We start from the raw sequence: 11683 nt of genomic DNA on the forward strand, positions 1-11683 counted from the left end.
GTTAAACATTTCAGTTCTCATATTTCTTATTTGTTAAAGTTGACAACTGAGTTTGTCTTATCTTCTCTGACATGGACACTTCTTTAGATAAACTGGATGCAGCAGGTTTCCTGGAAATCTGGCAACACTTTGATGCAGATGGTAAGGATGGTTAATTTTTTCCCTATGTTACTATACTTTATCATTGATAGTCTGCTGTTACAAGACATTAGAGAGAGAGAAAGACAGACCTTCTTTGTGGTGACAAATGTGTCCTCTTGTAGGAAGTATTTTGAGTATTAATGCGGAATATTCTTCTCATTGCAAAATAACTGTTTACTATGTTTGTGTCTGAAGACAGCAACGTTCCTATGTAAAAAAAATTAATTTGTTCTGAAAATGATAAGCCATTCATTAATTCTCACATTTTGAAATTTGACCACAAATTAATACTTGCTTTGCTGGATTTTCAACCGAACAACTTGTTTTTGTTTTCTGACAGATAATGGCTACATTGAGGGCAAAGAGCTTGATGAGTTTTTCCGTCACATGCTGAAGAAACTGCGTCCACAGGTTAGTCGGTTTTTGTTTGATAAAATGCTGAACCTGAATTTGAGGTTTGGCATTCAATACTAATCCGTTTTTCATGTGGAAGCTAATTATATTACGTAAGACACAATTTGTCAAAATTACTCTTGAATCAGCTTCTGGGAAAATAACATCTCACCTTGCAGACTTTGCAGCACTTGAGATCTCTGCTGTGTGGGCAGCTGGGTGGGGTGTGGTGACTGTAAGGATGTTAGACCCAACTAAATTAAAGAGCTCTGGTCACTGTCAATGGAAGAGGTCTTTCCCTGAACAGTTATAATGTACAGGTCCTTCTCATATAATTAGCATATTGTGATAAAGTTGATTATTTTCCATAATGTAATGATAATAATTGAACTTTCATATATTTTAGATTCATTGCACACCAACTGAAATATTTCAGGTCTTTTGTTGTTTTAATACTGATGATTTTGGCATACAGCTCATGAAAACCCCAAATTCCTATCTCAAAAAATTAGCATATCATGAAAAGGTACTCTAAACAAGCTCTTAACCTAATCATCTGAATCAACTAATTAACTCTAAACACCTGCAAAAGATTCCTGAGGCTTTTAAAAACTCCCAGCCTGGTTCATTACTCAAAACCGCAATCATGGGTAAGACTGCTGACCTGACTGCTGTCCAGAAGGCCATCATTGACACCCTCAAGCAAGAGGGTAAGACACAGAAAGAAATAGGCTGTTCCCAGAGTGCTGTATCAAGGCACCTCAGTGGGAAGTCTGTGGGAAGGAAAAAGTGTGGCAGAAAACGCTGCACAACCAGAAGAGGTGACCGGACCCTGAGGAGGATTGTGGAGAAGGGCCGATTCCAGACCTTGGGGGACCTGCGGAAGCAGTGGACTGAGTCTGGAGTAGAAACATCCAGAGCCACCGTGCACAGGCGTGTGCCGCATTCCCCATGTGCCGCATTCCCCAGGTCAAGCCACTTTTGAACCAGAAACAGCGGCAGAAGCGCCTGACCTGGGCTACAGAGAAGCAGCACTGGACTGTTGCTCAGTGGTCCAAAGTACTTTTTTCGGATGAAAGCAAATTTTGCATGTCATTCGGAAATCAAGGTGCCAGAGTCTGGGGGAAGACTGGGGAGAAGGAAATGCCAAAATGCCTGAAGTCCAGTGTCAAGTACCCACAGTCAGTGATGGTCTGGGGTGCCATGTCAGCTGCTGGTGTTGGTCCACTGTGTTTTATCAAAGGCAGGGTCAATGCAGCTAGCTATCAGGAGATTTTGGAGCACGTCATGCTTCCATCTGCTGAAAAGCTTTATGGAGATGAAGATTTCATTTTTCAACAAGACCTGGCACCTGCTCACAGTGTCAAAACCACTGGTAAATGGTTTACTGACCATGGTATTACTGTGCTCAATTGGCCTGCCAACTCTCCTGACCTGAACCCCATAGAGAATCTGTGGGATATTGTGAAGAGGAAGTTGAGAGACACCAGACCCAACACTGTGGATGAGCTTAAGGCCGCTATTGAAGCATCCTGGGCCTCCATAACACCTCAGCAGTGCCACAGGCTGATTGCCTCCATGCCACGCCGCATTGAAGCAGTCATTTCTGCGAAAGGATTCCCGACCAAGTATTGAGTGCATAACTGAACATAATTATTTGAAGGTTGACTTTTTTTGTATTAAAAACACTTTTCTTTTATTGGTCGGATGAAATATGCTAATTTTTTGAGATAGGTATTTTTGGTTTTTCTTTACTTTTTTGCCAAAATCATCAATATTAAAACAATAAAAGGCTTGAACTACTTCAGTTGTGTGTAATGAATCTAAAATATATGAAAGTCTAATGTTTATCAGTACATTACAGAAAATATTGAACTTTATCACAATATGCTAATTATATGAGAAGGACCTGTATATGTGAGGACACAGAAGATTTCAGCCCTGTGAGGGCACAAAATCTTTCACCTCCATGAGATGGGTGACTGATTCTCTCACTGCAATCAGGTGTGTGTGGCACTGATTGGCTAATTGAGCCCAGGTGTGAAGAGGTTATATATGCCCTGAGACCCCAGTGCTCTCTGCTGCTCATTGTCTCACCTTCAGAGGTAGTGAGAGGTTGTCTCCGAGTGCTCTCTGTGTGCGCTCAGTGTTAAGTGTCGCAAAGTCAACTCTTTTACTTGTGTATCCTATCAGCTGCATGGCAGCGGTGGTTTTGTTGTTGCTTTAGTTTGTATTATTAAAAGGTAGCCTGTGTGGCCCTTTACAGCTTTTTGCATTTTTGTTTTCTCCCCTTCCCTGTAGTCGCTTTTGCGATTTAGTGGTTATCCCTCAGGGGATAACTTTCAGACACCCCTTGGTCCGCACCTGTGTCCCAACCCCCTCCACCCCCCCCCCCCCCCCGACCCCCCAGTCATTACAGTATAAAAAAGAAGGGAAAAAGTAAAGAGAAACAAAAAGCATAGTCATTAGCTCATCTTCTTATGTGTCGGTTTGTGTGTGTGTGATTGGGCTCCCTTGCCTTGGTTCTTGCTCAGACCTAACCACTAACCACGATTCACTTTGCGTCTCTCTGATTTCCGTCATTTATGCCCTGAGGAGGTTTTGTGCATTTCGCTCAAGCTCTACCAGCACGGCACATCATTCCATTAGTTTCTACTCAGCTGTAGAAAAAGCTTTTATTTCCTCTTGTGCAACATATCCAGTAATTTTGAGGATTTCCCTTTTCATAAGCTCACACATTTTCAATCAATTGCTCCCAGGAACTAAATCAATTAGCATGTGATGTGTAATGGAACAGAGAATACATTAGTATGTTATGCAGTGCGCATTGTGTCAATAGGGTTAAAAGCTTCTGCTTAGCAACAGGAGATTGCCCGCGCCAAACATCAGTGTCTGGTAGGAAGGTGATGCTGAGGACAAATGATTGTCTTTCTATAATGAGTGTGGGCCTGGCACCTTACAGTCTTCAGTCCTGTGTGCTCTGGACCGCATTAAACAATAACTCAGGCTTCATCCACATAGATTACCAGGTTTCTATAGTTACAGTACAGAGTGTTCGAGGGTATGCAAAGAGATACTGGGAAATAAGCTGCTAAGTACATTTAAAAAATAATACAAAATGTTTTCGCCTTCAGTTGCTTAAATTTTTTTTTAAGCTCTGGTTGAGAAAAGGAACTGATCTGCACGGGAAATGAAGATGTGATTCTTAACTCAGATAATGAATCATACTTTTTCGCCTGCATATCAGAAAAACCCGATAGGCCGAGGACATGTAGAGTGAGCTGCATAAACTGACTTACGAACAGAGAAAACTGGAACCGCCAAGGTGTATCCATGGTGACATGGCTTAAAATAACTGTGACTCAGTGAAGATTTTTTGAAATTCAAAAACACCTGTCTTGTATTAAAGAAATCTGTGTAAGAAAAGTTGTTTCAATTGCCCTAGCATACTTTATCATCATGAACATTTTTAAAATGTACATTACATTGTTTGCATCTGCACAGGAGAAAGTGACCAAAGAGAATGTCCAGAGGCTGAAGCAACGGTTTATGTCCGCCTATGATGCCACTGCTGATGGGAGACTACAGATACAGGAGGTACTACCCCATATCTGTTCCTAAAATTTCTCTTGGACTAACATTTCATACTGAAGGTTGGATATTTTGAGGAAAGGCTAAGCGCTGATTTATACAATTGTCTTGTAAAATGTGACGTCGACAGCAAATGTGGGACATGTGTCATGCTGGTCAAAGAAAAGATAAAACACCCTTTTAAATAAAACCTCAATGTGTCCTCTGCAAAAACAAACCTTCTCCCACAAACATCCAATTTGTTCTAAAAAAAAATGGTAACTAAGGCTGCTGGTGCAATACTTAAATCACACTTGACTGACACTTGAACAGGCTGCGGCTGCAGCCAAGACATTTAAAGCTATAGAGTTTGATTGCATGGCTCCAGTTGCCACTCTGCGTAATTACTGCGGTTCTTGGCACTGCAGCAGCAGCATCATGCTTTTATTACTCATAAAGCTTTAGGGGAAAAATCAATAGCCTGCATGTCTGCCATTTGTGTCCTGTTGAAGACACTGATTTACTGTTGCTAATGCAGGAACACTGTGCTCAAACCACACCCAGCAGATGCACCAATCTGGCTTTTTCTTTCCAGATCCTTTTTTCCAAATTTAAATTCCTTATCCTTCACAGTCTGGAACTCATTGGGATAATCATGTTTTTATCTGACTAAATTAATGTAGCTGATATTTCCTTTGTTGTCATTCTGAATTATATTGACAATGAAACTGTACACACATTTCTCTGTAAACAGTACTTTATGTATTGGTCTGTTCAATACTTGAACCACTTGCTGAGGTCATTATCAGTCCAGCCCAGGTATAGCAGTCCAATGACTTGGATCAGAGATGTAGGCTCATGTAGTGAACAAACATGCTGAACTTGTACTGGCTTGTTATTTGTAATGCTATCATGCATGCTATGCACAGTTTCCTCTGCTCTACCATTGGCATTAGGAAGGAAGTTAGCAACCCTATCAGAACGCCTTCATATCCTGTGTGATAGCTGCATGAAATACTGTGACTGCTCTAGATCATTATCATATTACTGGTCTGTTAAACACAGTGTTCACTTACTATCAAAATAGAAAAATATACCACTTGAAATCGTACTCACTGCTGCACCATTAGGCTACGGCACCATTACGCTATAGCAACAACATGCATTTCTTGAGTTGTAGCATGTTTATCACAAATCAAGAAAACTTTCTCTCTTTAGGCTTTTTATTACAGTTCAGTCCTTGGTCTTGCAGGAACTCTGTTTTACAGAAGGAGACCGTGTGTGAGGGTCCTTGAAATAAACCTGACATCCAATATATTAACTGTCTATACAGTCTGAAGAGATACAGTCAGCTGGTGTACTCTCTTCATTCAGGATAGACTACATGAAGATGTATTGATTTTAATTTCATTATTGTAACATGCATAAACAATATGCTGCCCAGCCCAAAAAGGCATACAAGCCATCCATTATTAACACAAAAAAAACAGAAACCAGTAACTTTCTTCTGTATTTGTATACTGTTGACTTGCAAGCTTTATTATTTGTTGCCATATTGGTAAGCTGATAATTAGTAGAGGTCTGGAGTCCATCATGATTCGTGGAAACCTGGAAGCCATTCATTCGACTCCATCTACTTCATTGGTTGAAACAACTATCACACAAACACAAAACAACAATCATTCAAAGGATTTCTTCAATTACATATTATTACATACTATCGTGGTGCTTTTTTCATTCTAAATTTATATGTTTTGGGGGTTTGCTCTTTTGGTGTGACAAAGAGCAATTTTCAGACATCAGATTCTAAATAATTGGAAATATACAAATGTCCTATAGGCCAATTTTGTTTATTTCCTGAATCCCTATACTTTTTATTTTTAAACATGAAATCCTGAATGTCTGGCTCCTCTTCAGTTGGCATCGCTGCTGGTGCAGTGCGCTTGCTGTTCCTGTAAGTCATCTGCAGCTTCTTGTTCCAAATGGCCGCAGTATCATTTAGGGTTTTTTTGTAATTAGATTGATAGTGGGGGCCAGTTTAATCTGCTAATGGAGGGCTGATACTGTTGAAGAAGGACTGACAAGAGAAGAAAAACATGATCTGGAGAGGAGCCAGGAGCTGGTTTGGAACCTAATGTATCTAGCCATGCAGGCATTTTCAGATTGCAGAGGTTTTGTTTTAAAAGACTCAACCGCAAAGTCTCTTTCCATATATCTATCGCAGTTTATCTGGATCATCCACAGACCTTCATTGAATGAATTTACTTTGAAAAGGAAATGATTAAAAGAAAATTAAATAAAAACCTATCCAAGATTTGATCAGGACTGAACTACCAGACTAGACGTATATGTTCAAAGAGCTGTTTGACGGCTGCACACGTGACGTTAGAATACGTCACGTGTAATAAAAAGAATAAAATGGTCAACTTTCTATTAAGCTGCCAAGCCAGAACGTCATTTGTTTTAATGGTCCAATCACTGCTTTATGCTCTGTCCTGTTTTCCAGCTGGCCAATATGATCCTCCCTGCGGATGAGAACTTCCTGTTGATATTCCACAGAGAAGCTCCTCTGGACAACAGTGTTGATTTCATGAAGGTAAGATTCACCGATTAAAACCTGACAGTATCATGAGATGAGATGAGACATGGCAGCCTGAGACCAGCAACTGTAGGAACTACAATGAGTCAATTAAAAAAGTTACAAAGTAAATTTCACAAAAACTACAAAGGGCAATTTGGTGCACAGATCAGGGATTTGCAAGTGTGTGTGCAGGATGGGGCAGAGGGGCCAACCGTTGATATTATGTGGTGTTCATTGTTTGACTGACGACCATGATTCATACATCTGTACATATCGCCTATACATATTTTTTATTATATTTAACATTATTCTATTACACATACAGTATCCTATGTCACTATAGTTATTGTTGTTATTGTTATTTCCATATACAATTTATCAATGTGATTCAACACTCACTGCAGTTCTTAACTAGATAAAACTATCTTAATTACAATTTGACTTATCTACGATGAATATTTAGCATCTAATCTAGCGTTATATTTCAACAGTGAATGTGGCACTATAAAACCATGAAAGAAGAGCAGCACTTACTTTATTGTTGTTACATTAAGTGATATTTCTCATTATAATAATGCATCGATACCCTTTGTAGATATGGAGGAAGTACGATGTAGACAGCAGTGGCTACATATCGGCTCAGGAGCTCAAGGTAAGGCTGTCAACACAGACAAAACGCACTTCCATTATCACAACAGAGCTTGTAAAAAATCACTTTTTCTGTCCAAGGAACAACCTTCAGCTGTGGCATTGGCAGAGGACGACTGTAACCATGGCCTCAGCCAATTTGTCCTGTTCTGTCACACACTGACATGCTTGTACTTTTTCTGCTTCTTTCCATTAGAGCGTCTTGGTAGATTCTTAGACTGTTGAAAGACATTAACTTATTTGAACTATTTGAATTGCGTTTTCATATCCTCCGCACCGTGCTCTAATGAAGTATTCTTTTTGTTGTCGAGTTTATCAGAGAATGTCTGCGTTTCCCATTTGGATTTGATTGGTTTGATCTCTGATTTAAGGGGCAAACGTTTTTCTCTTAGGCTTTCCTGAAAGACCTCTTCCAACAACATCAGAAGGAAGTGTCATCTGACAAGCTCGAGGAGTACACAGACACAATGGTAGTAATACAATTAACTCACACACACAAACACCTACTCCGTGGTATTAAGTAGTCAATTATATATAGTGTTAGTGTATGTATGCTGTGCAAATTCAAACACAGCTGCTACTCTGTCTTGCTTTAAAACAGGGGCAGCCTCAGTCTCAGTCAGATGTCATGGTGATCTGACTTGTAATGTTGGGTCACCGCATCTTAGTGTTTTTCTAAGGGCTGGGATCAAACAGCCACATCATGCAATTTTGAGGTTTCTTGCACGTGCTAGCTTGGTTACTGTGCATTGATTAAACATGTGCAACAGTTGTCCTCGAAACATTATTTAATTTTATCTGCCAAACAGAAAAACCAACAGGTGAATCAGGGCTGCTGTAGAAGGACAGAGTGACACAGAAGGCAGGTTTTTATTTATTTATTAACAGTCTCCTTCTGTGGAAACCCAGAGTGTCGGATTCTTTATAGAAAATAGCTTTCAATTTGGAATAGACTGGTTTGAATTGAATGGGGAAATGGCTCAGGAGGTGGTAAATTACATTACAATTCATTTCGCCTGTGCTTTTATCCAAAGCTATTGCCAATAAGTGCATTTAAGGTACAAACTCAGCAATAACAGCAATAATCACGAGGAAATGACCAGCAACAGGACGCACAAACGAGATTTGCAGTGGCTGAGGTTATTTTCATGCTTCTTAGTGATTCCTTATTTTCTTACAGATGACAATCTTTGACAAAAACAAGGACGGCTGTTTGGATTTGAACGACTTGGCCAGGTACTTTTCAAAGAGCAGCTTCTAAGGTCTACTCTTAGAAATGCCTGCAATGTTAAGATAACTGTTACGATACACATGTCATAGGCTAGCTAGCTTAGCTGAATGTAAAGTATTGTGGTGAATTTTAAAAGAGATGTTTTCCCCTGCAAAAAGGATAGGTGGCAACTCCATCACAGCCATCACTCCATTTTTCTGTTGAATATCTCAGTTACTTGTAAAAACCTGGTTTTCTTTCTCAATCAGGATATTGGCTTTGGATGAAAATTTCATGCTCCAGTTCCAGATGGATGTAAGTGAATTCTTTATCTTTTCCTTTAACGTTTGACAGATGAAAGCGTTGATGAGTCACGTTGCAACAGTTAAAATAGGGTTCTCCTCCCAAATATTCTCACATACTGTACATTTAACAACTTCTCTCCTTCTCCCAAGGCCTGCAGTAAAGAAGACAGAAAGAGAGACTTTGACAAGATCTTTGCTCACTATGACGTCGTAAGTGCGATAATGCACCGAGTGGGACACACTGACATCAAAGCTCGTTACTGGCATGTCCTGCAGGAATCTATCTGAGACTGTATGTGGACCGCAGCTGTTTGGTTATTGAAGTCATCATAGAACTCATTATCATCCCTTCCATTTCTGAGAGCCTGTTGCACTACTGAGATATTAAGAGCACTTTGTAGTGTTTCGGTAATATGGGGCGATAAAAAAGCAGCATGACAATTAACACAAAAGGCGTCTGAGCTAATGTTTTCAGGTTTGAATTGTCAGCAACAATCCCAAAACCAGCACTATGGCACCAACAACCCTTCCCAACGTGTTAAGTGTGTGTTATCAAGCGCCATTACTTTCAAAGACTCCCTTTGATTTGTTTTTCAAAATGTCTTATCAATGAGCAGTAGCTACTCCAACAGGCGAATAAATACTTTATATTTTACCAAAGATGGCAGCTTTTCACTCATGCCAGATTTATTGCAGCGACTAAATATTTTCCTTTCCCACTCTTACCATTTGCATAACTCAGTGTACGGGTGACGACTTGGCATGGCAACAGTGAATCCAACTCACTCCATTACCTCTGTAATGGATCCTAATAAAACACCTATTATGATTTCAAGTCACTCGCTGGGATGATGAGTTAATTCTGTCAGACTCTTTCAACATACAGTTCCAGATAGGAGCCAGCAGTTGGTGATAAGCCTCCCCCATTCTGTGAAAACATATTTTATAATTTTGTCAATATTGTCAAGTGGAGTAGTAACTAATGTGTTCTCCGTGCACATAACTTGTACACATAATAATGTTTTGAGAAGCTCTGTGGTCACTTTCAGATGTCTCTCAAACTATTACTTCTCCACATTATGAATTACCATGTAAATGTTTGAAGGAATACGCTCATCATTTTGATAATTTTTTAAAGGAGTGGTGCTGTGCTTTTACTGTGACTGGAGAGGCAGCCCTATTGAAATATTTGAATCAGTTTGATACAAATAGACTGTGCTTGAAAAAAGAGCCATTGGTACTGCTTTGGTCAGGGACAGGTTTCACACAATGGCTGCATTTTCAAGCACCACTTACCAGCACAGAAAGTGGCACCTTTTTTCAGATTTTGCACAAAAGAAAATCTCAGTGAAAATAATAGAGAATGTTAGAGATTTTTCGAGAGTTTTGAGTGTCTGCAGTAATTTGCTCTACACGGCCGAGAAGCAGTGCTGTACTTCTGTTTTGAGTCATAATACTGTATTCAGTTTGTTGAAATAACAAATACATCTTATGTAAGCAGATATATGATTAACAGGCAAGCACTCCATGGTGCTTCCCATGGATTGATCAGGTCTGCCAATAAACCTATAAGCAATAGGCCCAGAGTAGGAAAGGCTGATGAATGACTGGTTTAATAATATGAGTGGGATGTTAATTAGATTAAGTATCCCACACTCCTTCTTTTTTTCATTCTTTGGCTTATTTCTGTCCTATTCAGAGTAAGACAGGAGCGCTGGAGGGTCCTGAGGTGGACGGCTTTGTCAAAGACATGATGGGGCTGGTCAGGGTAAGTAACTGTCTAACTGGTTTTTTGTGAATATGTTTTTTCATCCAATCAAATATAACTACAAGAGAGGATGGGGAAACAATTAGCGTTGTCTTGATCAGCAGAAATATAATCGGCAATAAAGTGAAAATGCCCCCTCTGATCACCTTATCAAATGTGAGGATTGCTTTTAGGTTAGTTTAAGTTAAGTTTATTTTATTAGTTAATTTACACAGGGCACATTGAAATTAGTTTTCATTCACATAAACTTATATTACAGTTAACTGAATTATGGATTTGTGGTAATACAAAACTAATGAGTCCAACTGTCATCTCAAACAGATGATGCTCATAGGAACATATGGTGATTGAGTTCAGAGGGTGTGGACCCGTAGAAACGCTGGCATTGTGTTGATATCAACCACTGGTGATGCACACTCATTTAAAAACGTACAAACTTTGCATTTAGATTGTGATGTGTATATCCACTCTCCCTTCTTCTCTCTTCAGCCCAATCTCACCGGTGCTGAGCTGGACAAACTGCGAGTGGTTCTGCTGCGTCACTGTGATGTCAACAAAGACGGAAAGCTTCAGAAAAATGAGCTTTCCCTGTGTCTGGGAGTCAAACCTAAGCCTTAGTTAGAGAGCTGTGTAATGATATTGTAGTATGAAACACTGAATCTGTATTTGTCATATAGTCAATAATGGTAGAGTGTCGTGTTACTGGGGTTATTCAATGTCAATATTCATAACAAGTTGATTTGATCCTGATCATGATGGAAAAACACAGTTTAAAGCTGGGTGATAAAAAGCTAAATTGAATGGGTGTATATATAACTCAATAAAACATAACATAAAAGGACCGTATTTCTTGTGCATGTTGTAGGCAAACAGAAAAATGTGACCTGTGAATGATGGTTTGGCCATGATTGCTGTCTGGGCTGTAGAATTTGTGGTATTTTATTCAGTCTGTGAGTTGGTGAACATGATAGTGGCAATTTTGAAAACCAAAACATGATAAGCAAAGTTTTCTTCTTTGAGTTGGGCGCTGGAGTACATTGACCATTTGCATGTTTCTCTGCCAAAGA

At 39.6% G+C, this 11683-nt stretch overlaps 1 protein-coding gene across 1 annotated transcript; it reads left to right on the plus strand.

Moving 5' to 3' along the window:
• LOC307260038 (secretagogin-like) lies at positions 1–11683 on the plus strand. Its single transcript, XM_080040160.1, has 11 exons — positions 1–141; positions 482–552; positions 4039–4131; positions 6611–6700; positions 7281–7337; positions 7726–7803; positions 8514–8569; positions 8813–8858; positions 8999–9058; positions 10548–10616; positions 11106–11683. Exons 1-11 carry the CDS (start codon positions 72–74, stop codon positions 11232–11234), a joined length of 819 nt encoding a protein of 272 aa, XP_079896286.1. The 5' UTR covers positions 1–71; the 3' UTR covers positions 11235–11683.

Source organism: Ammodytes marinus, assembly GCF_949987685.1.
Source record: "Ammodytes marinus genome assembly, chromosome: 13".
In the NCBI taxonomy this organism is placed as follows: Eukaryota; Metazoa; Chordata; class Actinopteri; order Uranoscopiformes; family Ammodytidae; genus Ammodytes; species Ammodytes marinus.